This window comes from Kryptolebias marmoratus, linkage group LG1 (assembly GCF_001649575.2).
Source record: "Kryptolebias marmoratus isolate JLee-2015 linkage group LG1, ASM164957v2, whole genome shotgun sequence".
Lineage (NCBI taxonomy): Eukaryota > Metazoa > Chordata > Actinopteri > Cyprinodontiformes > Rivulidae > Kryptolebias > Kryptolebias marmoratus.
In genome coordinates this window covers 24,025,789-24,053,169 of record NC_051430.1, presented here as the reverse complement: position 1 = coordinate 24,053,169, position 27,381 = coordinate 24,025,789, and the positions used below count along the sequence as shown (strand labels likewise).

At 38.0% G+C, this 27,381-nt stretch overlaps 1 protein-coding gene across 2 annotated transcripts in view; it reads left to right on the top strand.

Moving 5' to 3' along the window:
• Nucleotides 1-27,381, top strand: part of rasgrf2b (Ras protein-specific guanine nucleotide-releasing factor 2b) — a 49,621-nt gene that overhangs the window by 4,375 nt on the left and 17,865 nt on the right. For both annotated transcript variants that reach the window (XM_017412396.3, XM_017412397.3), the window contains exons 2-12: nucleotides 14,067-14,173; nucleotides 14,749-14,896; nucleotides 20,514-20,603; nucleotides 21,469-21,605; nucleotides 22,678-22,794; nucleotides 22,951-23,030; nucleotides 24,372-24,565; nucleotides 24,702-24,811; nucleotides 24,890-25,008; nucleotides 26,718-26,878; nucleotides 26,973-27,039. In XM_017412396.3, the coding sequence (XP_017267885.1) occupies nucleotides 14,067-14,173; nucleotides 14,749-14,896; nucleotides 20,514-20,603; nucleotides 21,469-21,605; nucleotides 22,678-22,794; nucleotides 22,951-23,030; nucleotides 24,372-24,565; nucleotides 24,702-24,811; nucleotides 24,890-25,008; nucleotides 26,718-26,878; nucleotides 26,973-27,039 (1,330 nt within the window). The remainder of the gene's footprint in view (nucleotides 1-14,066; nucleotides 14,174-14,748; nucleotides 14,897-20,513; nucleotides 20,604-21,468; nucleotides 21,606-22,677; nucleotides 22,795-22,950; nucleotides 23,031-24,371; nucleotides 24,566-24,701; nucleotides 24,812-24,889; nucleotides 25,009-26,717; nucleotides 26,879-26,972; nucleotides 27,040-27,381) is intronic.

Here is a 27,381-nt window from a genome sequence, read left to right as displayed (position 1 = left end):
AACTTCCAAACATCTTTTGCTTAAATTTTTGGCATTAAAGAAATTGAGCAGTTTCGACCCCTTGACTCCTTCACACCTTGAAACCAGTATTCGACCCGTGCCTGCATGTGAATGTGCTTCACACAAACTTCATTTTTGATCTGTTTCTGCAGGATGTCTTTTATTTAAATTCACAACAAAAAAAGACTTTTCCTGATGCATCCAGACAGAGGCTTTGGGGGAAACACGGGATGACAGAGTGTGGCTTAAAGACACACATTAGACGAGAAAAATATGCCTTTTTGTCTGTAATGGAGTTACTTTGGATGATGAAAAGAGCAAATCACCGTGTGCTGTTTCTGGCATGGATGTAATCAGGAAATTTGTTTTGTCTCATGTTACAAAGCTCGACGGTTACGTCTTATTTCATCACGTTTTTTTATTTACTCATCTGTCCTGTTTGTCTCTCCCTGTGTTTCTCACCCTGACGCTGCAGCTGTTGTGTTTAACTGGGGTTTTTTTTTCAATCAGTTCTCAGGTGAAATATTGTGCTCCAGTCTGTTAAGTGTTTGGCCACAAACATACTTTCATACAAGCAAAACCGCTCCCAATGGAGCTTTTTTTATTTCTGGATCATAAAACATTTTGTTCAAGATGTCCAAGTCTCTGTGAAGGTTGTGTTTTGGGAGCTTCCTGGGCTTTCTGTGTGGCAGCAGAAAGCTAAAGACCTTCCATATTTCTGCTCGTTGCTCTTTCTCTTCGCTGATCGTCTGTAAGGTAGAGTCAGTCTGCCAGCAACCTGCAGCATCACACCCCCACAGCGAGCCACACAAATGACACGCAGCTCCTCCCTCCCTCCCTCTCTCCCTCTCTGTTTCGCTCTCAGATAGACGCAGACCCTTCAGATAATTTGGAGAGCATTCACACCAGTCTGAATGGTTTCCACAGCGACTGTGGGTATGCATTACTGATGCGAACATGTAAAGGACAAATAAATTTAGCACATCTCATGGACTCCATGAACCAGACTCACACCCCAATTATCTTTTTTTTTTCCTTCCATACAACAAACTTTGCTGACAGTTGACGTTAATGTGGAGTTAATGGGTGATGAACTACATGTTGAAGCTGAGGAAGAGTTTTAATCAGGAGTATCGTCACTTGTTCCACAGATGAACGTGTCTTCAAGCCCACAAAAATAATTCATATTAGCAATCTAAATTAAAAGTCAGTGTGTTTGGGGTTTTGTGACATTTAGTGGGGAAACTGCAGACTGCAACCAAATTTTTATAATCCCACAATAATATAGACATTCTTTGTCCGTTAGAATGTAATTTTGTTAGATCATGCTAGAAGACTTACATCGATTCTTGGTCAGTGTAATAAATAAAATTATCAGACAAGATGCACTGTACGTGTCTGGGCTTATGTAATAAAAACATGTGGAATGTGGTTTTATTAGTTGATCTACCAAAAAATATAAAGGAAAATTTATTGTTTTCATAATGATCATAGATCAGTAAAATCAAAAAACCAAGATAGACCTATCTTTTCTTTGTAATCAATCTGTTCTTTGATGCTTTGATACAATTAAAATACATATGAAGTATATGTACATAGCTGTGTGATTGGTAGAATAAATTAGTGAGAAATTAATTTGAAGTGTGAGTGAAACTGTATTGGAGACCCCTTAGGACAAAAAACATTTTTCCTCTCACATATACCATCAAATTTCCTGTTTTTAAAAACTGTAGGGGAATCAATCATCTCCATTATTGCCATCCTGTGCGCCTGCTTTGTCCTGGATTTCTTACATGTTCAATTGCATTTATGCTGACAGACAGACAACGAGAGACTTCAGTTAAAAGAATAACAAAACTAAGGATTCATATTGGATTCTCATATAACAGGTTGTGTTCTGATAATGTTTCATGTACTTTTATGACATTACTGTATATGTTAGGTGGTGAAACGATCAGCCAAATATTTTAAAATACTAGACAAAAAGGCCATATCACATGGGTTGATCCGTTTTGAATTAAATTAATTAGAATATTGAAATAAAACAAGAAATTTATAAGAAAGTTTTTTTTTTCTGGTATTGCAAGAAAAAAAAGGTTTTTTATTTTACAAGACTGCTTCCAAGTGTGGTTCAGAACGGATAAACACAATTTTCTGGCAAATTTCTGTTACTGACCCCTATTAATTTTGTTAAAACGGTTTTATTTGGAGACTTAAGTGAGACCGGCTGCCTTCCGCAACGAACTTGAGCCAAGAAATAAAAAGGTTGACACCTAAAAGAGTCGGTGTTGCTCCTAATACATCTAAATATGGATAACTATTACCTCATGTCTGTGTGTGTGTGTGTGTGATTAATTTTCATTATAAAGCTCTTCTATAGTGCTACACGCCTCTCTCACAGCTTTTGTGTTTTCACTGTTTTGCACTAATTAGAGCTGATCCTTTCTTTATGCCTGGAGTCTGATCAGCTTCACAAGGTTGTTTTTCATTTCCTCTCATCAATTGTTAAAGCTGTTATGGGCTTCATTAGTGTTAGAATTTAAAGCCAGCATCTTTTTCATTGAATTGCTGTGAGAATTAAAATGTGGAGTTAAAGTCTCAAGAAAACACTTCTGGTGCAGCAGAAATATTTGTCTGTCTGCTTCTTGGTGTATTCTCCTACTCCAAATGTTCTTAAACTGGAATGACCTTTTTTTTAAAAAAAAACAAACACATTTTTTAGAGGTATTCTCCTGTATGTTCTTAGTCCTTTAAATATGGAGCTAGAGTCAAGAGATAAATAGCTCAGTCATGCATAAAGACTAGAAACAGAGGTCTGCTCTGGTTTAGTCTAAAGCGCTAAATGAATTGCTTTAACTACATTTCTGTTGTGTCTCTGTGTTCCAGCCCAACATTTTGTATAAAATTTACAACCACAGAACGGTTTTTCCCCTCTATATGCCAGCCTTCGAACCTGACAGAAATTTGTGTGTGAGGGAGAGATGACGACCAGCTGCCTGTCGCCGTCATGATGTTACTTTGAAAAATAGATGCACAGAACGATGGCGCAACCAGATTACAGACCACTAAAACCTGCTCCCATAGTAAACACAGGATTTCTAAGTTTCAAAGTGCTACATTTTATTTCCCCTCTATAAAGGCTTCTCAGATCTCCAGCTTTAACTCCAAACTAAATGCTCAGATGATCTTTAACTTATCATTTATTTAGTGAGTTCCTCATGCTCGTGCCTATTGCTGTTAAGTTGCCTTTAAAAGTTGTGTCTACACTCAGAGATATTCAGATAACATTTGCATAAATTCCTAATAATATTTATGTAAGATTTTCTAACGGCATCATTACTTTTCTTCATTCTTTCCTGAGTCTGTGCTGGGTGCTTCGTAGGGACCTCTGGGTGATTGAAGCTCTCAGTGCATGGAACAGGTGTCCTCCTTACTGCTGCTGCTGCTGCTGTTGTTGTTGTTGTTGTTGCAGATGCAGATCCCATCTTTTATACATGTTTCTTGTGTCACAGCAATTGCTGACATGAAGAGGTGGCAGAAAGAGAAACTGCTGTGTTGTTGTTTGTTTTTATCTGGTCAGGTTAGGAACACAGCAATACTCAGGAATATAGTAAAACAGATTTATGACATTCTGATATTTCTGCTACAGCACCGAGGGAGTCGGAGCCTCTTAAATTTGGCATCTTTGGGCGTTAGGAGCGTAGAATGTTTCACAGCAGTTGCCACAGGCAATAAAATGAAAAGTGTTATGATAAAGCAACAAATGAGTAAAATGGGAACACGAGCCTGCTGATGATAATAGTATATTACCTGTATGTGCTGCTGTGTGTCTTTGACCAATAAAAACAAGGATAAAGCAGTGAAGGTGAACTGTGGAAGTAGTTGAATCTCTCCATCAGAGAACAGATTCTGTATCTCATCAAAGTGTTTAGAGGCCGACACGACAGTCATCAGTGGATTTATGAGGAGCAGGTTGAATGTGAGGTGTTTTTACTGCACAAGTGGACACTTTGTATCTGTTTGTGAGAAGGAGAGCAACAAACCTATTGAAGGTTTTATTTTATTATTATTATTTTTTGGAGGAAATGAGCTGCAGTGAGAGCAATAATAAAAACAGCAGGATGCGGGATGTTGATTTAGAGAGTGCCACATTAACTGGTGCATCATTAGCTGAATTCATGAAAGACTGCTGCTGCTGTTGGACTAATGTTTTGTGTCACTTTCTCAACGGCAGAAACAAAAAAAGTTGGATGTTTTTTTTCGTATTTTCAGCATAGCAACTAGTAAATGTACGTATTTGTGATTGTTGGGTGAAAACTGCTTATTTGTGGTGATGGTGCTAAAGGAATAAGAAAATAAAACAAAATGAACAACTTGTCAAATGTGGAAATATGGATCCTAGTATTCTTGCCAGAACTTGTATAAGAAGATTAATAGCACCGCTTAGCACCAACCCACCTACTGTCCCTTCTGAAATTAAGTTATTAGTACTTGTAGTCACTTTTATTTATTATTTAAAACTGGAGTATTTAATAAACTGTTGATTTGTGTGTTGAACTACTTCCTGATCAGTTGCATAGGCTTTTTAAGCAGCTGCTGGCACTTTAGTGGTTGAATGGGGGAAACAGTGGTTAGAGCTGTTGCCTCACAGCAAGAAGGTTGCACGTTTGAAACCCAGCTCCAGCCTTTATTTGTGGAGTTTGCATGTTCTTCACATGCAGGTGTGGGTTTTTGCCGATTTCCTCTTACTGACCAAATACATGCATGTTAGGTTAATTGGTAACTCTAAATTATAATTATGAGAGTGTGTCTCTTTGGTCTCTGTGATGGCCTGGAGATCTGTTCGGGGTGCATCCTGCCTCTCACTCAATGATCACAGAAGATTAGCACCAAAAAGTGGTAAAGAAATGAATGGATGGATATTTAAAGATGCTGACTGAGCATTAAAGTAACTTTTCACATTGATTTCCAGTCAGAGAAACAATAACCTAATTGTCTTTAAGCACAACATTTCTGCTTTTTTGTATTTTAGAGATCCCTGCTGGCAGCTTGTACCAGAATAAATACTGAGAGAACCTAAACTGCAACTTTAACAGTAATTTGAACATAAAAACCAACCAATCAGTTCAGACATAAACTGCTTGAAACATTTGGCAAATTTTCTCTGTTTAAAGCTTCACTGCAGATTTTCTTTGGACTTATATGCTAGCAGAATATTTTAAGACCACATGTTTATTTGGGCTGTAATTAGTGAGTTGTGTGACCAAAGCGAACAGCTGCTTAATGTGCTCATTACCACATGTCTTGGTAAACCTGTTGATGGCATCCTGTAATGGTCATCCTTCTGCTTCATGCATTCAAAGTAACACTGTTGTTTAAAGTCCATCTGTGCCGTGCCACCTCTCAGCTGACGCCGTTCTGAACATCAGTGTTTGCGTCAGTAATTTGGTCGAATATGTTTCCCAGTTTGTTCAGCTGTGGACATAATGGGAGCGGAGGTGAGACTTGTATATTACATTTGGATCCACAGGAGATGCACACAGCAGACAATAAGTGCTACTAACATAGGGAGCAAAGCACTTACTCTGTATTTGAAGTACTTAAAGCTGCAAATCATAAAGTTTTACACAAGAGCTGTGGGTTTTTATACCACAGAGGCCATAATCTAAATAATCTAAAGAATTAACTCTCCAAAATTTTGTTGCACCACCAAGATATGTCACACACTGGCTGTGACATCATGGCAAAAAGTCCCCTTGTATTCATCGTGTTTAAGTTGGATCACTACTTAGGTTGTCTACAGCAGTGGTTCCCAAACTTTTCAGCTTCCGACCCATAAAACAAGTGACAAAGGTTTGTGACCCCATCTATTGGCTGTTTAAACATCCCAAAATGCTCATGACTCCATTAAATAAGGACATAATAACAACACAAACAGTCCTAAGATCCATTATGCTATTTTTTAAAATCAATTTATGATTTTTATTGCGGATTTTTGTAAAGAATATGGTGCAAACATACCATAAAAACTATTTTTTTTTATTGTAAGTTGATATCTGGAATTTATCTAATGACCCCTACTTAGTGTTGAGTGACCCACACTGGGGTCCCGACCTCAACTTTGGGAATCATTGGTCTACAGCACATCCTGATAATTCTTGATGGAATAAAGGTTTTGAATCTTTTTCCACAGTTCAATTCCTGAGTGAAAATGATGCTGTAAGCCTTTGAAACCACTTTTAGATTTTGTGTCTGATAAATTGTTTCCTAAAAACCATCTCAAGTGGTTGCTTCTGGAATGAGAAGCTGCTCACTGACTCAGTTAGAATTACATAATTTAAGTTGACACAAAAAGCTAAAACAGATTAATTACTACAGTATTTTAGCAGAGGGAGATAAAGACGGACACACTTCAGCTTCATACTCATACAATGTTATGTGAGACAACATTATAACCCGACTGTTGGCTAATACCTTCACACTAATCTGTACTGTCTTCAAAAACTACAACCAAATGTATTATTTCTACGACCCTCAAACACACTTAAAATGTGTGAAAATGCCATGTCACACTTTTAGAGGCTCTACAATATGTGTGAGACTATTTCTGGACTCTTCACCATATGGTTGCATGGCAACCAGAGGAGGCTTCAGGAGGATTTCCAAAAATATAATAATGGCAGTTTGGCTTTTATGTTGGCTTTTTTCTTTTTTTTTGTGGACATTGATCAATCTATTCCCGGGCCCTTCTTTGAAAGCCTGGAGCCTAACAGGAGGCAGAAAACACTCCCACTTCATTAGCAAACGAACAGAGAAACCAACGAGCGTGGATGACGAGCACCAGTTAAACCAACCTGCGTGTATCTGTGCTGTAGAACGAAACTGGAGCAGGAATGGGGAAAAACATTCAAACTGCACACATATACGCCACAACTTACTTACTATGAGGTGACAGTGTGAGTGATTATTGACCCACTGAGTTGCATTTTTCGATTATTAGCCCTTGGAGGTGTTTTTAGGAGTCTTTGTGCCAGTTTTTATTCTAAAGCACAGTGACTGCAGCCTTGTTTTCAACACAAAGTTACTGTATGCGCATCAATCTTGCGAGGACTAAACAAGCAATTTCAAAAATGACAAACTGTTTCTTCTCATCAGAAGATGCTTCAAACCTCCCCACTACATCATTCTTCATGGCAAGCATGATGGATGATGGCGCAGTAAATAAGTTCAAATGTGTATTACTGCCTCTGCCAGGTTTTCATTATGTTATAGCAGCTTGGTTGTTTTGCTCTTGTCCTTGGAGCGTTTGATAAGACTTCATTCAGCACATTATTGCTCCTGTGGGGGCGCAACAGGAGCTGAGAAATCAGAGGAGCATGAAGAGGAAGGAGGTGGTTTGTTAGTCAGATCCAGGGTCCTGATTGGTGGAAATGTGAATCCCAGGCTTTTCCTGCTGCTTATCTCTCTATGTCTCCTCAGTAATGAGTTTACAGTTTCACTGACAGATTTATGGGCTTGTATAACATTGAAATGCTGACTTATTTTGAGTATTAACAAATTAACAAGAAGAACAAGTATTAACAAGCAGTGTCAGTCCTTTATACTTCTTTTTTCTCCTTTGGGTTGTGAGTTTTTTAAGACTATTATTATGCTCATATTAAACCTTAATAATTAACACTCTTTGTTAATATGTGTTTCCTCATAAGATCTAAGAACAACAAGGGGTTTGAGATTCTCACAATTATCAAAGTGGACTTTTTTGTTATTTTGTTCTATTCTTCTCTAGTTTTTAAAAGGATAAATAATTTGACTGTCATCCATGTGAACATTTGGAAAATTCAGTTTATCTTTGTTTCCTGTGTATTCTCACATCCACAAGTGTGCCCTCCTCTTGCTTTTCTCTGTAAAGGTAATTATCACCCTGCAGGTGTGTTCTCTGCTTCTCTGCAGCAGGGCGAAGGTGGAGAGGCAAAATTCATTGTATCATAACAGCTTTTTAATGCCTTTAGGTCATTTTCATCCATACGTATGGATCTATGTGGAAAATTTAGACTAACCTTTCTGTGTAGGTTTATTACAACTGATATCGTTGTCATAATATTAGACAATAATATGTTTTTCTGATAAAGTGCCACCCTAATTTTTATATTCAGTTAAGTGTAAAAGAAAACAATGTAATCACCGGTTAGCTTTAAAGTAAAAAGAGATCTTTGATTTGACTGTGGAACATCAGAAATTGATGCATTTTGTTGGTTTCTGAACTCATTTTTCTGTAATATCTGCTGATTTTGGGGGTACACCCTGGACATGCCACAAGTCCATCACAGCCCTCTGCAAACCATACAACCATTTTTATAAAGAAATGTGACTTTTATTAAACCCTTTTTTTTTGTCAGCCATCTCTTTTTATGTTTTTTATTTCTTAAAGAGCTGACAAGTTCAAGAAACCTGTAACAAACGAGACACTTATGAGCTTCAGTACTGCTTAGCACTGATTCTCCAGTCCTGAGGAGCTTAACTGAAGGATTACACCATTTTTCCAAAACATCTTTCTTAATTTAATGTTTTAATGATGTTGTAGGAGAGCACTGTCGAACACAGGTAACAAAAAAAAATGACACAACCATTCAACAGGGTAAATATTCGGTGACTGTTTAAAGTCATCAAAACATTCAGTGTGTCATAATGTGGAGAGATGGCGGCGAACCCAGACGCATAGTTTTAAAGGAACAAAAACAAATTTATTAAACTAAAACTCGAACAAAACAAAAGGCTGACGTGGCAGCAAAAACTAACAATAACAGAAATCCAACTTAGAAACAAGGCATGACATGGCAAGGTAGAGAACAAAGGAACGACAAGCATGACAAAACGCAATGACCCAGTGACAAGTGACAAAACAGAGACCGGTTTTAAAGACAGAGGGAAAATGGTTATGGGGTGCAGCTGTGGACTAAACGAGGAGCAGGTGAGGTGGGCGTGGCAGGCATGAATGGAAAACTACTGGGGAGGTGAATGATGACAAGGAAACAGAAAACCAACAGACAATCCAAAACAAGAAACCAGACTCAAACAAAGAACCAAAACACTGACATTCATGACACAGTGTGCATTGATTGAGATCATTCACATTCTAAAGGTTTTAGTAGCTAAAGGATAAAGTTGATCACTGAGAACAAATTAGTATTGATTTGCAGTGACTGTTCCCTTTAAGGCAGGGGTCTGAATCCTGCGGCTCTGGGGCCACATGCAGATCTATGGTTCCTTTGCAGCGGCTCACTGAAGCTTTGACCAAAACCAACATGGCAATGAATAATGGTGATTATAACCATTACACGAGAGGCTAATGTTAGTTGTTTTTTTGCCTTTTTTTTCAAATATATAAATGAAATATCTGAGAGTGGTACTAGCAGTTCAGAACAGGTTGAACGAATCCCACCAGTAGTTTGTTAGCTTGTTATGAGTTATAGATTCAACTTTTAGATCGGTGTTTAAATTTAGCCTAAAGAGCTATTAAAAAGAAAACATTTTTGCTTTTCCTTTGTTCTAACATGTAAAAATGCCAATAAATGTCAATAGTTAATTATAGTTATTTAATGTTGTAGTGTTTAATGTTATAGTTATTTAACACTTATTAAGTTTTGTTGTCTTTATTTCAAGTTTTGAACAGGTTTTGTGGCTCTGGACAAATTCTGTTGAGCAGGAGATGCACAGAAATGGCTTTTTTGATTTTACAGGTTGCATATCTTTGCTCTTAAGAGCCTTGTGGACTCTGACTATATCATCAAAATGTCCTGAATCTTGTACCATAGTGCCCAGTTCCCCTTTCCTCACTGTCGAGGTCAAAGGTTCACGTGTTTTTATTTGTCATGTATCTGCATGTTTTCTGTACCATTTGCTGGTTTTACAGAAAAAATATATATCTAAACCCCCTGACCCCTACTGTGGATCTGCATTATATAATGTAAAAAAAGTTTAATTTTCTTAGCTGTATTGCAAGCATTCAAAAAGCAATCATCAAAATGTGCATATGTTCACAGTTTGTAATCAAAGAAGCCATTTACGTCTGTGTGTACTGTAAATGCTCAGTGACAGAGTCATTATTGTTATTTAAACAGCCCTTCAGTTATGTGTGCACATTTAGTTGTAATGCCGATCTGAGATTTGACACTCAGCATTCATGCCTCTGTTGATTAAAATGAATGGCATCAAAGCGGTAAAATGCTTCTTGCTTTTAGAGGCTGCAGATTGAGTGTCGGGGAACAAAACAAGGTCCATCTGTGTTTCTGTGCAGAGCAGTTTGGCCTCTAATCAGCGCAGATACCAAAGCAGACGGCTCTGTTGCATCATTAGTGGCTATTTTAGTCTCTGATCATTCGTGGTTCCCAGCAGACATTCTGTCATCTCTGCTTTTGAACCTATATTACAGAGGAGTATTTTTAGATCCTCTAAAGTTGCTTTATATTTGTTTTAATTTTGTAATACCAAGAATTTAATAAAAGGCCTAGCATTCCTTGAAGAAACGTGTATCGCCAAAGAGTTTTTTTTTAAATCATGTGAAGGGACGGAGATATAGCCATTATGGTCAAACTTTGTGAATTACATTATTCAATTAGCGCTCAGAGAGTCAGCTGAGCATGACTCTCAGCTACTAACACAGCAAAATTTAGCTCAGTAACTGTATTTTGGCCATTTTTGCATTTGCTAAGTTGGCTTAGCTGTGGCAGCCATCTTAAAATGGGTTGGATCAAAAAGTTCTTCGGTCATAGATGTACATCCACTGATTACTTTCTGAGAGTTTCAATAGAATTCATCCACTTGTTCATGGCATATTTTGCTAACATGACTTGACAAAGTTTTGCTCTCGCAGCAGGCAGTTTAAAATGATCAGCTGCTTCTGAATAATAAAATTTGCTGCCCCTCATTGTGTTTGTGCCTCTCTCCGTGGTGCTGCAGCACACTCCTTTATGTCACACACTTGTTTTTATGTGACAGCTGTTTCTTAGACTGGAGGAAAAAAAATAGGTTTCAGTCGAGCGGTAAATGGGATGTTTCTGGCTTAAAGAGTAAAAGAATGGAAAATGGTTTCTGTCGTATGTAATTGTGTGAATGCTGATCAAGTACTCACACAGTTGTCTTTTGTTTTTCATTTTCTGTACAATGTTTGCAATCTATTTATACAAACTTTAGGGTATTTTATTTACAGATATTTCCCTCTTCTGAACACAAAGATCTCTTCAATTTCCTTTAAAAATGTTCTGTTTGGACTCTGCTTCAACATTTTTGCTCTATCTTTATCTTTGACGCTACATTTAGTTTTTAGTTATTCTGTTACTTTTCGCTTTCAGCTAGCCTTTTGTTACATATAGCTTTTAGTTAACCTTTGGCTGCATTTATCTAAAGTTCTGTTTTATTTCTTGAAGCAGGTGTTCAGGTTATTTTAGTTTTAATACCTTAGTTTCAATTTCTACTACAAATGTCAGCAAAGTTATTTAGCGCTCAGCATTCACATTTACAGAAAATACAATTCCTCTAGTTGTGTCAGGGATTTTTTTTTTACAGTGCAGTAAAGATCCAGAGGGAATGAGTGACATGTTTGAGCGGATTTGGAAAACAAACGGGTTGTCCTGGACGTTAGTGCAGAACGAGCACGATACAGCTCAGAGAAACTCTGAGTGGCGTTCGGGTCCTCCTGTTGTGAATCCAATCTGCACAGAAACAACCAATTCTGCTAACCTTAATAATCCCCAAGTATTTCTAGATTTAACATTATAAATCAAAGACAGTCCATGTGATGCAGAAACTCCTGTAAACTTCAGCAGGAGGGAGGAAAATAAACTTAAAAACAAGTTATATGTAAAATGTCAATAATTTCAACATTATAGCTGACAAATTTACACAATTCAAGCTGCAGGTTTTGACGATATTTATCGCCTTTCACTGAGTGCAACTGGAAAGCAATAATGTTTTTACCTGTGTTTGTGAATGTGCTGAATCTCTCATAATCACAGAAAAGAGTTTAATGAAGTTTTCAGAAACTGATTAACTTTATGAGTAAACTATAAAATTGTTTTGAGCGTATAAAACAAGAGTGGCTCAAATATTTATTCAAAGTTATGGTCGTAAATATGTGATCAGATCATCAAGGTAAATAAAACAATTATGTAGAAATATTTCAGTTCATTTTCACCAAATAAAATGTAATGTACATGGTCAAACTATGTCAACCTTTTTATCTTCTACATGCAGTGTAAGCTGAGATTATGCCTCTGCCTGCTAAAATCTGCATTTGCAGAAATCTTTTGCTTCCCCCCCCCCCTCATGTCTAAAACTGCAGGAAGGATCTATAAAAGCTTTAAACGAAAAGAGGCAGCACCAAAAAGCAGAAAATGGAAGTGTAACATGCAGCTGAAAGTGTCAAACGTTGCGTTGCCATGGAAATGTTATCTTGTTAGGTGGTGACACAATTTAGAAATACGTACTTGGTTAAGAAATATTATGTAAGACCCCTCTCTTGTCTTTTTGTCCTCTCTCCCTGTCAAAGACTGTTGGAGCTCAGATTAGTGTTGATGTTGTAAAATACAGCCAGGCAGTGAATTAAAATGACAGATACATAATAAGCACGGGTACAACGATGGAGATGGAGGAGGGTCTCCGAGTGTGAATGTGTGTGTGTGTGTGTTCCAATAATCTGTCCTCATCTCCCAGCCCATCTCCACTGCAGGAGCTAAAGCCCATCCATCAACCTACGGGGCAAAACGTCTCTCCTCTGGACTCCATTTGGTTCACTGAATCCTCACTGAGGGAGACACAAAGAGATGAAAGGATGAAGGGATGTGGAGATGGAAACAGAGGAGGAGGAGGAGGAGTGGGCTTTGACAAAAAAGAGAAGTGAGGATGCTTGTTGAGCGAGGCCGAGGAGGCGGAGTGGGAAGATAGGTGAAATGCACAGAGAGAGGGAGGGAGGAGGAAATATTTAGATGGATAAAAGTGAGGAGAAGAGGAGGACAGAAAGACCAGGCAGAGTTCAGTCTTCTCTGGTTTCCTTGACTAAGAATAGCAGCTCTTTTGGAAGCCCGTTTCCTCCAGGACACGACCATTTGAATAAAAGCTTCTATCACTTCACATGATGCTTTCAGTGTGCCTGAGCTCCACCGTATCTGCAGTTGCATGTGATGGCATCCATCTGCTCGTTAGAGAGGGTTTTAAAGATAGATTTGGATGGAAATTTATAAGGATAATAAGAGAGACAAAAGCATGATAGAGGGGGAGGAGAGTAACAGGGGAGCAGGCTAATTGATGGTGATGATAATAGACTGGTGGAGAACAGGCACAGACGACACTTGATGTTTTATTTCAGCGAGCAAATGACTGTGTTGATCCACCAATCCTCCCTCAAACTGAGTTCCTCTGTCTTTACTCTGCCTGCTTTTGGTAAGGTGTGTGGAGCTTAAGGTTGGATTAATAGGAACAGGGAAAAATAGTTTTTTTTTCCTCCATAGATGCATACAATATCAAAGTTACTAACCTAAAATAGCCAAAAACATTTCTTGAATTAAATGCCTAACATTCTTTGAAAGAATGCATATCGCTTGCTGCCTTTCATGCCAGAGTTTTGAACTAAAATGACCTCATTCTGAGGAGAGCAGACTTATAACCGTTTGGGTCAAACCATAAATAACTTTATGTGAAATCTCATGCGATATTGCAAGATTCATGTGATCTATTAGTGCTTGGAATATGTGTTGAGGGGTACTCTGAGTTACTACCACACCAAATTTAGCTCAACATCTGTAAAACTGACTGAGTTAGAGCCATTTTCCTGTTGGCTAAGGCCGATTAGCTGGGGTGTCCATCTTGAATTGGGTTGGATTCAAATGTTAAAGAGTAGCACAGCCAATGATCACTTTCTAAGACTTTCATTAAAATCCTTCCAGTGGTTCATGAGATATTTTGCTAAAGCTACAGACGAATGAACGTACAGACACGGGCAAAAACATTTAGCAGCAGACAATACTAACAATTACAAATATTAACCAGTTTTCTTTGTATATCTGTTCTTCTAGCACTACTTCCTGATTGTGTTTGGTCACGATGGACAGAAGCCTCTGGAGCTGCGGACGGATGAGGAGAGTGAGTGTGACGAATGGGTGGAGGCCATCCAGCAGGCGAGGTACACACAGCACATCCTATTAAAGGAACATTTCAGAAGGAAATAACTACAGTATTCAGGCTGAAACTGCTTTCTGCTCTTCAGCGTAGAAAGGAAACACCGCATCAGATCGAGCAGCAGGATATCAGTTTAATCTAACATGACAGTGTGTGTTGTTGGCTTAATTAATAATCATGTTTAATTAACGGCAAAGCTGGTTTTCTAAGAAAAAGAATGTCAAAATGTATTTTTAGGACTCAGTTTATCACAATAATGGCACTTTTACAGCTTAATTTCTTCACTCTGATGGTTTTCACATGGATTAAACAATTAGCTCTGATTTAATTAAGATTCTAAAATATGACATCTGCTTTTATTTATCATTTTGCTTTCATGTATATGGGACCGAAGCATCAAGCATCAACAATAAAGTTGGTCACTGAAGATACTGAAGATATTTTTTTGTGTTTGTTTCTGTAAAATATTAGAATAAATGTATAAACTTATATATATATATATTTTTTAGAAAAGTTTTAAATAAAGGCTTTGTGTGGTTTGCGTGTGTCTGTACGCATTTATATTTCTTTGTTTTTCAGCTATTCTGACCTCATTATTGAACGAGAAGTGCTGATGCAGAAATACATCCACCTTGTACAAATTGTGGAGACGGAGAAGGTGGCAGCCAATCAGCTGCGCACTCAGCTGGAGGACCAGGACACTGAAATTGAGAGGCTCAAATCAGAGGTAGATCACAGAGAAACACAATCAAACACACACACATTCAAAATTCACATCATATTTAAAATGACATTCCTCCAGATTTTCATCATCTCACAGTCAGTTTGGTTTATGTTCTTTCAGAAATATGAAGCCATAGTTTTTTATCTTTGGAAAGCAATGCATGCACCATGATTTATTATTAAACAGAAGCTTTAGCATTTCACAAAATGTAAAGAACAACAGCTAACATGTCTGATTTAGAGTTTTTCATTAAAACAGCTCCTTCATCCTGCAGTTTGTTGGGCTGTGTAATGTAGGACCATACATTTCTCTTATTGTTCATCTGCCCCTTCAGGCATCCTTTCTGCTGCGAGACATTGATACACAAATCATTTCCAATGGAATTATGGGACCAATATTATCTTAAAGAGCTTGTCCTTGCAACCAAGCATTACTAAGTCAAACATAGTGGAAGTCTTTAGTATTATAATTTTAAGTGGCATTAAAAAAAAACTCCTGACATCATTTCACGCTTCACTTACCTTCAAAATAGAATAAGAAACAAAATATATAAATATGCTGTTTTAAGAACATAAACAAATGTTTTAGTAAACTACATACAAAACATGCAGCTTAAATATAATATACAGGACTACAACTAAAGAGACCAATCTTAAAAAATGTGTTTGTTTAAGTGATTATATCTATATAATTAAGTAAGAAATGTTTTTAACTCTGTGGATATTCCCTCAACATATATTAAAAATTAATGACTTACTATAAAGCACAGATAAAGTAGAGCGCAGTTTGTTCGTGCCACTCATAGCAGGAATCATCTGTGGTTTTCAATAAAAAGTACTTCAGACTGAGACAGAGGTCTGAGATTTTTAAATGTTAAAATCTACGATAACCTGTTTTATTTGTTCCCTTTTTTAGGGATTATTAATACATATTTTTATTTACTTACCAGCCTGCCCACACAGCTCTGTGATTACATAAAGAGCTGTCCTAGAAGAAGAACGTACACACCTTATGTCTATATAGGTGTGCACGTTGTGTGTGATTTCTGTGTTTATGGCAGGGAAACAGTGCGTGTGAGCAGTTCTCAGTCACCTCTGGGTGTGGGAGGAGAAGCCCAGCGTTCAATAAAGATGGTTCATCAGCCCCCTCACCAGCATCGAACACAACCTGTTTGTGCTGCTGTCTCTGCACGATAAATCACACGTTCATGCTCAGACATAAAACACACCACTCTGTTGATCAAATCACAATTCTCTTTTTCCTCACACTGCACAACTTATCAGATTACACTAATGAGGTTATTAGAACACTTTTATTTCTGACGTAAACAGTAAGTGAGCCTACTGGACTTTGGTAAGTTGTTGTAAATGAATTAATTAGCATTATTCAGGTGCAATTGTAATCATACGATATGATTACATATTAAGTATTCAAACTAAACTGTTCACAAAAACTTGAACAAAATGACTGTTTTGGCTTTTTTTTAAAGCTATTGCAAAGCTCTGAGAACATAATAAAAGCAAAAGAAAAGCACATATCCAACTGTGTTAAAAAGCAACAAAAAAGACGTGTTTCAGGGCAGAATTACCAGCCTTTGTACACATTATGTAAGTCGAGCATGTGGAGACAACCCTATTAAAGGCAACAGCTGCAAAGACTAAATCTCTCCTGTGGTTTGCTGTTGATTTTCAGACCCACAGAACCGAGGAACCGTGATGGAATGAAGTCATAGTAAAATGAGAATACATCTTAGAAATAAGAGTAGAAAAAAGACTGGAGCCTATTTATTTTATTTTGTATCGTGGGCAATGTGGACAAATTATTGTGTAAAAAAACAATTTGAGAAGATCATGGTTGTTTTGATTTAAATAGCACATTTTATAGCAACAACAGTTGACCAAAGTGCTTTACAGGCAAGTAAAAATATAGCTGAGCAACAATGTAGTTAACATACTGTGCTTTGAGAAAGTATTCACACCCCATTAAAATTTTCCACATTTTGTCACATTATGATCACAAACATCAAAGGTTTTTACTGCAATTTTCTGTGAAAGACCAACACAAAGGAACACATAATTGTGAGGTGAAAGAGGAAAAAATACATGGCTTTCAGATTTTTTTTACAAATAAAATCTGAAAAGTGTGGCATGCTTTTATATTTAACCCCCTTAAATCTGATACCCTGAACTAAAATCCAACTTTAGAAGTCACCAAGTTAGTAAACAGAGTCCGCCTGGGTGTAATTTAATTTAATTTCAATATAAATGCAGCTGGTCTATGAAGACCTCAGAGGTTTGTTGCAGATTATTAGTGATCAAACAGTATCATGAAGCCCAAGGAACACACCAGATAGGTCAGGGATAAAGTGGTTGAGAAGTTTGAAGCAAAGTTAGGTTATAAAACGATCCCAAGCTTCTCCCAGAGTACTGTTCAATCTATCAACTGAAAAAATGGAAAGAATATGATACAACTGCAAACCTACCAAGACATAAATCTGTGAGGTCGTCTAAACTGACAAGCTGAGCGTTAATCAAGAAGCAGCCAAGAAGCTCATGATCTGTCCACAGCTCATGTCCTGTGGACAGATTGTCCCACCTGAGCAGCAGAGATCCACAGCTCAGGTGGGACAATCTGTCCACAGGATAACTTCTAGTCGTGCACCTTGATGAAAGAGTGGTAAGAAGAAAGCCATAAGACCTGTTTGCAGTTTGACAGAAGCCAAAGGAGTCACAGCCAACATGTGGAAGAATGCGCTCTGCTCAGGTCAAACCAAAATTAAACCTTTTGGCCTAAATGCAATGCTATATGTGGTGGAAAATGAACACTGCACATCTCCCTGAATACATCATCTCCACAGTGAAACACAGTGGTGGCAGCATCGTGCTGTGGGGATGCTTTTTCTTCAGCAGAAACAGGGAAGCTGGACAGTGTTGATGGGAAGATGGATAGAGCAAAACACAGAGCAATCCTGGAAGAAAACCTGTTAGAGGCTGGGACGGAGGTTCACCTTCTAACAGGACAATGACCTGAAACCTCCAGCCAGAGCTACAAAGGAACGGTTCAGATCAGAGCTTCTTCATGTGTTAAAATGGCCCAGTCCAAGTCCAGACTGCAATCTAGACTTCAAGACTTCAAAAAATGGCTGTTCACAGGTAATTCTCATCCAAACTGACTGAGCTTGAGCTATTTTTCAGAGACAAATGGCCAGATTTTCCAGTTAGATGTGTAAAATTGTTAGAAACATGTCTGAAAAGACTTGCAGCTATTAATGCAGTAAAAGGTGGTTCTACAAGTTATTCACTCAGGGGGGCTGAACTCAAATGAACAGCACAATTATCAGATTTTATTTGTAAAAAAAAAGAAAACCAATTTCCTTTCAATTCGTATTATGTGCCTCTTTGTGTTGGTCTGTCACATAAAATCCTAGTTAAATACTGTGAAATGTGCGATTGTAACATGACAAACAAGTGAAGATAAGCTGCTCCACAGACTGGAAAGGTTAAATCACATTTGTTTTCTTTTCTCAGCCTCAGAAAATAATGAGCAGAAACTTGCTGGCTGGAGGCAGATCTCCTACAGAGGTCTGGATGTAGATAAGATATTTTAAACAAAATGGTGCCAATACATTTTAAAACTCATAGAGGAAGCAATAAAATATTAAAATTAATCTAGAGGTGGACAGGAAGCCGGTGAAGGGATGCAAAACTCGAAGTCATGGGTTCATTCTTGCTCACAGCAGTTAACAGATGAACTGCTGGGCTGTAACTGGCATCACTTTCAGATTACTTTAGGGTTATGATTTTCACAGCTGTAAATACGCACAAGTCTGTTAAACAAATAAATACTGCCTCCTCATAGCATTTTGATGAATTTTATTTTTGATTCAAATCATGCAAGCAGTTTAAAATTGTACTAAAACCAGTTCTGAAACAGAAAATAAGTGAATGCTTTTTCATTCAGTGAATGTGTGAATGCTAGAAACGCAAATTACATTTATGCATTCAGTGACTTTCACCTTTAAAAGCATTGTTCTCCAATCAAACATTTATGTTGTAGTAAAAGTAGCTGTTTGAAAAATTTAAACATTAATAAAAACAAGCATTCCTTGAAGGATTGCATATCACCGGCCTTCTTGAATGTTAAAGTTTTAAGCAAAAATCTCATATCACTCAGAGTATGAGTCAAAGATGACCCTCGGCTACTACCACAACAAATTATAGCTCAATATCTATAAAACTGACTTACTTATAGCCATTTTAGGGTTTGCTAAGAATGATTACCTTATTAGCTGTTGATGTGCATGCAGTGATTAATTCTGGAAGGTGTCATTAAAATCCCAACAGTGGCTCATGAGGTTTAGAAGATTTTTTTCGAAGCAAGGTTTAGAAAATAAAAAAGAAAGTTTTAAATAATGTACCTCGTTTATCAGGACATATACATGTTACACTGACGAGCTTCAGAATTGAGCAGAAAGAACCAGAGTTGATTGGAAGACACATTTCTGCTCAGTGGGGCAGATGTTCACACCTTCACTGTTTATTTTCTCTCATAAACACCTGGTTTCATCATCACAGGAGGAAATAAACTTTATAGGAGTTGCTTTCCCCCCGGAGGAACACGTGTGACACCTCCACACCGCACACAGTTTACACGTCTCAGTAACACAGTAATACACAGTAATACACTGAGCTGGGATATTGGTTTAAAACAACAACAAAAACTGCAAAAGTTCCTTTGCTTTAGGAACCATCTGCATGTGTGAAGAGGCTACTCATGAAAAAAAGATCAGATTTTAGGATCCTGTGTCTAGCTGAATAACCACCTCATGAAAAACATGCTCGTGTTTGTTTGTTTGTTTGTTTTTGTGTTTATGAATAATTACAGCAACTAGCCGGAGTAACTGTCATCTGTTGGCAGACTGGCTCTTCTTTGTGTGAAAACACTGGTAAAAGTGAAAATGAAGATGAAGAAAAAAAACAAAAAACTGATTTGGTTTCATCTCTCATGCTTTACTCCGAATGTGATGAAGTGAAATTGTCAAGAAAAGTAAAAATAAGAGTTAAAGCAGTGTAACACAGGAGTCACTACCTTTAATGATTTTAGCATTTAAAAAATGTTCTTTTGTGAAGTTGTCACTGGCATTTTAGTGCTTTATTATGTTTACAGAATAAATTAATTCTTTGCACTTAATCCTTTTCCTCAATTTAAAAACATCAAAAATTACATGAGCTTTTTTTCTTTTACCAGGAAATGCTCCCTGTTCAGAGTATTTTATAACTTTTAAAACGTGACACAATACGACTTGATTAAACAGATATTATGCTTTCCATAGCTCCTTTTCAGAAATGGGTAGTTTTATGTTGTTTTGTGCTCCGCAGTACATTTAAAAGCCCTAATTTGCTTCCCGTTAGTCGCAAAGAGCTGCCCCTCCCCCTTCTCCATCCTTGCTTCTCTGCCTGGCTCTTTCTGAATGAAGACACCAGGTCTGATTAGTATATCTGATAAAAACACACCAACGATTCTTTGATCACACTCTGCATGAATAGCATAGCTTTAACATTCAGACAAGAAACTAGAAATTGATTATTCTCATTTGCTTCTAAATCTCTTCTCTTGAAAGATTGTAGCTTTGAACAAAACTAAGGAGCGGATGCGGCCTTACCATGTCTACCATAAAAATGAAGACCCCGACATCAAAAAGATCAAAAAGGTAAAAACAGTTTGTCATGTTCAGTGTTTTTCTTTACTGCTAATACATATGTGTACAGACTTGGATAAATTTGTTGGTACCCTTCCACAATATTCTGGCCAAAAAGCCAGTTTTGTCTCATCAGTCCCAGAACCTTTGGTGTTTGTTCACATGCATTTTAGCAAAGTCCGTCTTTTTTTGTGTTTTTCTGCCAAGAGTGGAGCCCTCTTCAGTCTTCTTCTATCGTTGACATTATCGTGATACAAAATGTGACGAATGCTGTTGAAGAAAATGACATTCCTTCACCTTGGAGTTCAGCTTTGAATGGTTTTGGATGGTTTTCTTGGCTCCTGTTCTACCATTTGCCTGATCAGTGTGTTTCCTCTTGGATCCACGTCTTGGGAGGTTGGCTACAGACCCATGAACCTTATAAATGTTAATAATATTGGCAGCTGTGTTCAGAGGAACATGAAGCTGCTTGAAGATGGTCTCGTAGCCTTTACTTTTAACATGGAACTCTATAATCGTCTCTCTGAGCTCCTCAGACAGCTCTCACCTTTGCTTTTTCTGCTCCATGTTCAGTGTGGTGATCACAACGAAACCAAACTACCCAGTGGCTGTTTGTTCCCTTTCAACAGGCTAAATGGCTGATGAACAGCTTGAAGGCAACTGTGATAACAAATCATTTCTTTTCATATTTTCATGTTTACTCTATCACATACTAAAGGTACGCAGATATATTTTAAACTGCTGCTTTTAGCTGAATTACGTTTTCAGAAGAAATAAAGCACTGTTTTAATGAGCTGTAAGGGTAATGACAACTTTATCCAAGTCTGTAGCTGCAGTATTTAAATATATTTATGTTACTCGTTAACTTCATCCACAGGTGCAGAGTTTCATGCGAGGCTGGCTCTGTCGCAGGAAGTGGAAAATCATTGTTCAGGACTACATTTGTTCTCCTCACGCTGAGAGCATGAGGAAGAGGAACCAGATCGTCTTCAATATGGTGGAGGCCGAGACAGAGTATGTAAATACATTACGCCTGGAGCGACAGCCCACACTGTAGTAAGACTGTCACTGCAGCACAGTTATCTTACTATGGAAAACAGTGAGATAACAGTCCAGCATGTCTGTAAATGTAATTTAGTTTTAATTAAATTGAATTGACTTGATTTGAATCAGTCAAATCAGCAGAGAGGATTAAGTGTAATTCAGATAAAGGTTCGGACGTTCAGGTGTCACGGTGATTACCACAACACCACCATGCCACATTTAGTTCAAACTGAGAAAAAATGTAAGCTGCAGTTTTTTTCTGAATCAGTTTAAAAAGTCTCACTGAGGTTTGATGAATTTGTCTTAGGAAAATGATCTAATTTTCTTTTTTCACCTTTCCAAGAGGCTCAGCTGTTCACAGAGCTGTGAAAACTTCTGTTCCTTTTGTCAGGGAGCTCTGTAGTTTTCTGCTTCATCATGTATCACTTTTCGTTTTAGTTACATAAAAGACAGCTTAAATGAAATTAGCATTCCTTGATAGCATACATATTGCCAACCACCTTGCATGGTTTAATGAAGATTCAGTATATTTTGGTTAGCACTCAGCGTATATGATGGAAGGACTCTCAGCTACGACCAGTCTACATTTTTGCTCAGTATCTATAAAATTGAATGAGCATTTTTGTGTAGGTTAGATTGGTTAGCTGTGGCAACCATCTGGAGTCAGGTTGGTTCAAAATTAATCTGTTGTAGATGTACATCCCATAATTGTTCTCTAAGAGTTTCATTAAACCCCATCCAGTGGTTCATGACAGAATTTGCTAACAGGCAGATAGGGTTGACCCCAACAGGTAATATTAAAGTTTAAAAGAAAGATGTTGCACAATCTGCTTGTGCTGGGGTAACACTTAGCTACTACAGTACCAAATTATATCTCGATTATTGTAAAAAATAGGCTGATTTAGAGACATTGGCAGACAGTGGCTGCCATCTTGAACCAGTGATGGATATTGTGTTTATTAGAACATGGCAGCTGTTTTATAATATAATGTATGTTAATTCAAGTAATACATGATGTTATTCCCTGTGTGTGTAATGACAGGTACGTCCACCAGCTCTATATTCTGGTCAACTGTTTCCTCAGACCTTTGAGGATGGCTGCCAGTTCCAAGAAACCCCCCATCAGCCATGATGATGTGAGCAGCATCTTTCTCAACAGGTGAGCGCATCTGTGGAACCATGTTAGTGTTTGATAAGTCAGAGTATCATATTTTCCTTCTTTTCTTTTAAAAAAATCAGTAATCATAGAGGAATGAGCTTAAACACGTCCTGATTTTTCTTTTTTTTTTGTGCTCTGTTTACAACGTGTCTCCAGTGAGACCATAATGTTCCTTCATGAGATTTTCCATCAAGGCCTGAAGGCGAGGATAGCCAACTGGCCAACACTGGTGCTGGGTAAGCTGTTACCTCGCAAAACACACACACACACACACACACACACACATACGCACACTGATTTGACACTCACTGAAGATGCTCAGTAACACGAAGGTCAGGTTTTCAGTGAATCTCTGCATTCAGTTTGTCTCTTTCAGACTAGTCGTCACTGCTGATGTCATGTTGCTCTATTTACTTTCTCTCTCTCTCTCTCTCTCTCTCTCTCTCTCTCTCTCTCTCTCTCACACACACACACACACACACACACACACACACACACACACGTTTTCCTATCTCAGCCTCCAACCCTCACACTCATTGTCTTGACAGACAATGACTGCTCAGGCCAGGAGGCATGTCACTATTTCTCCTCCTAAAAAAGTCCCCTAAACAGATAAGCATCACCTTGGAGACAGGCAGCTGAAAGATGTGGCAGCAAATTACTTGTGACAAATAAAACAAGGAGGAGGCTGCAGATTAAACCTGTCAAACTCACAGGACCCTTTTGTTCAGGCAGACTCTAAATGTCGGCTTTTTATCTGCAGTATGTTTCATGTCTTACAGTTACTGTAGTATTTGAACCGAATCTTTGATGGCTTGTCAATAAGGTTTTAGGATAATATTATATTTACACTGTGCGTTTTATCTGCACAGACCTTTAAGTCATCAAAACAGTCAGTAGGTTTTTTTTTTTAAATATTTTTGTAATTTAGGTTTTTGTGGGGATTTTTCATTCTTTGGCCATCAGTACTATTGAAAAATGTCAGTTTTTCTTGTTTGAATTACTTAATTTATTAGGTTGACTTTACAGGAAATCTGCAAGCTTTTGTTCAGATCAAAAAATAGTCAATTTATTCATTAAAAACGTTGGACTGCTGCTTCTCTCACACGCCTTCTGAATTTGAGTCTTTCACATTTCCTTTTTGACTTCTTTTAGTTTGATTTCCATTAGAGTGGATCTTAATGAACTTAGTTGAAAACAACTTTTTTTTAGCCATTACTTAAAAAAAAATTGTTAGCTCAAACTACTAAGTAAGACAAAAATAGACAGCGACACAGTGAGGCAAACACACAAAGAGCAGAGAAAGCAGCTGGCCTCTTTGGCTTTTATTGGAACAAAGAATCAAATGTCATCAAGGAGTCATCAAGAACTATACTAAAGGTGTAAACACAAACCACTGAACCTTATGTAGAAGTAATCAACATCTCTAGAGACATTTGATGAGCTAAATTTAGAAAAAGGCTCATGGAAATTCTGTCTCTGAGATCTTTTATTCCCACCAGAATACTCGGGTACCTTGTCTTTTACCCACATTGGACTTATATACTGTATATATTATAAACTGTTTCTGTTTCTAGCTGACTTGTTCGACATCCTGCTGCCAATGCTCAACATCTACCAGGAGTTTGTGCGTAACCATCAGTACAGTCTGCAAGTTTTAGCAAACTGCAAGCAGAACAGAGACTTTGACAAGCTGCTGAAACAGTACGAGTCTAACGCCGCCTGTGAGGGAAGGATGCTTGAAACCTTCCTCACATATCCTATGTTCCAGGTAATCCAGCTGCACTCCTGTTTTACCAAACATACGACACAACTGCAGTGTCTATATATATATATATCAGTTCTAACTTCCACCTGTTGCTGCTATAAAAACCTTATTTACTTTGTTGTCTTTTTTTTCCTAAAAGATTCCTCGTTACATCATAACCCTGCATGAACTGCTGGCCCACACTCCTCACGAGCACGTGGAGCGCAAAAGTCTTGAGTTTGCCAAGTCCAAATTAGAAGAACTGTCCAGGTTTGTGTCAGAACATTCAGCTTTTCTGACAAGTATTCTTAGCGAACCCCGAAACAACAGGTGTGTCTGTTTGTTTAGAGTGATGCATGATGAGGTGAGCGACACAGAAAACATCCGGAAGAATCTGGCCATTGAGAGGATGATTGTTGAGGGCTGTGACATCCTGCTGGACACCAGCCAGACCTTCGTCAGGCAGGGTGAGTCTTCATCAAGTAGAGTAAAGTGAATCATGGCTTTTATTTATTTTGTTTGATAGAATCAGCTCCTAAAATAATGAAGACAGCTCTATTAGCAACAACACTATCAACAGAAAGTTCCTAAGTTCTTCAAATCAAGTTACACTTGCTAAAAATAAATGCATGTATTAGTTTCTTGCACAAAGCTTTAACTCCAAGCAGACATGTTGTTTGTCTGTTTTTAGTGTTGAAAATCTAGTTTCCTGCAAAACTGGCTGCCCATTATAACAAACCTAATTTCCTTTTGATAACACGTCTGTTTATTTTGCATTACGAACCTCAAGTAAGTAATGTTTTGCAAAATTTTAATTATGTCGACGTGTTCCCAAGGTTACAGTGATTTGATGTGGCCACCAATGTTATAGGATTTTGGGTCTAATTCAAAGCACGAAAACCTAAAATGTGCAGCTTTTTACTGTTTTAACATGATTTTTGAGAATGACTCCAACTGGTAGAATTAGATGCAATTTCCAGCTTCAGCAACAATAATAAAATTGCCTGCCTAAGAATGTAAAGGTCTCCTTTGTGCTGTTCAAACATCTTTGACCTATTTCAGTTTCTATACAGAACCTGTGAAAATGTCATGTAGTTTTTGGCATTTGGACGTTTTCAGACGATGCTTTAGATCTGCTGATCTTTCTCAGCTCATGCTCAGACTGGTCCCTTTGGTTTCTACGGATTAGGATCCTGTGTTTGTTTGTCTGTCTGTCTTTGATCAGTTTTTATTGTGTGGTGCAACGCTGCTGATGTTGCCATGAAGGGGTGTGCTCAGTCTGCAGCAATGTTTAAGTGGGAAAGACTTGTCAAAGTAACACCCACATGGATGCCAGAATGGAAGAATTCCCAGAGGAACACTGTATCGTAACGAGATAATCAGTGTAATTCACCTGTCAGTGGTTTTAATGTTGTGGCTGTTGGCTAACTGACACCTCGGAGGATGTTAAACACTTGGCAGGTTTCCTCACACGGGGAGAGCAGGCTGAGTTTTTCCTGCTGCGGATGAGTCAGACAACAGATGACGAAGTCCTGACAGTGGTTTCATCACAGCTTGTTATAACCCGTGTTTATCCATGTCCGTGCGTGTTTGTTTGTCTGTAGCATTAGCAAAATATCTCATGACCCACTTGATAAATTTTATTGAAACTCTCAAAGTACTTCCACAGCTGATTAACTCTTGGAGTCACCCCCATTCAAGATGGCTGTCACAGCTGTGGAACCTTGGCAAACACAAAGACGGCTACAGCTCAGCCAGCTTTACAAATATTAAGCTAAAACTTAGGATTGTGGCAGCTGTAAGTCATCTAATTATTCACGCAAGATCAGTTTTTGAAATTTTGCCATGAACTATTACAGTCAACTTTGCCTGCCTGTTGGCAAAATCTTTCATAAACCAATGGTGGCGGGTGAAAAGCCAGCCTTTTATTTTTGTTTTGTTTAAGTCAATAAAGCACAAAATGTTGCCACAAACCTCCCAGTTTGAATGATCTCTTCCTTTTTCATTTGTAGGATGCACACTCAGACCAAAAGCAGGCCAGGCGCGTACAAGTTTGGCAGTTTGTTTTGCGTATTACTCATTTTCGCACCACTATAAATGCTTGGTAAACACAGCGCAGAGATTAGTGTCACTTTAATGAATTGTCATGTAATCCTCTGCCCCTCCTGCTCCACAGGCTCTCTGATCCAGCTGCCATCAGTGGAGCGAGGGAAACTAAGCAAGGTCCGTCTGGGGTCTCTGTCGTTGAAGAAAGAAGGGGAAAGGCAGTGTTTTCTCTTCACCAAACACTTCCTTGTGTGCACTCGCAGCTCTGGGGGAAAACTACACCTTCTTAAGGTGACTTCACTATTACCTGTGTGAAAACACCTCTTTGAGGAAACTCGTTTTCTAAATGTTTCTGCATATTTTTTTTTTCTATTACATTCCACAGCAAGGGGGAGTTTTGTCCCTTATTGAATGCACACTTATAGAGGAACCGGATACCAACGATGACGAATGTAAGTTTATTGCATTTATTGAATAATATGTCCACTTTCCCAATGCATGAACAGCTTTTATTGGCTTGTTTGGACTCATCATCAGTTATGGAGGTTAATTAGATGCCAAACAATAACTGTCCGGAAATGACTTCCTTTAAATATCAGATGTTCACCCTTCTAAATGTCAGAATTTGATCTTTTAACATTACAGGACCATTACTTTCCCCCTTCTGACAATTCATGTAGCAATTAGGGAAACTGCTTGCTGCGCACACTAATACAAGGAGTGAGGCGGTTGTGTACAAGTGTGTGCTTGCTGTCATTTTTTTATTTATAAATCTCAAGGGTGCACAGAAGAAG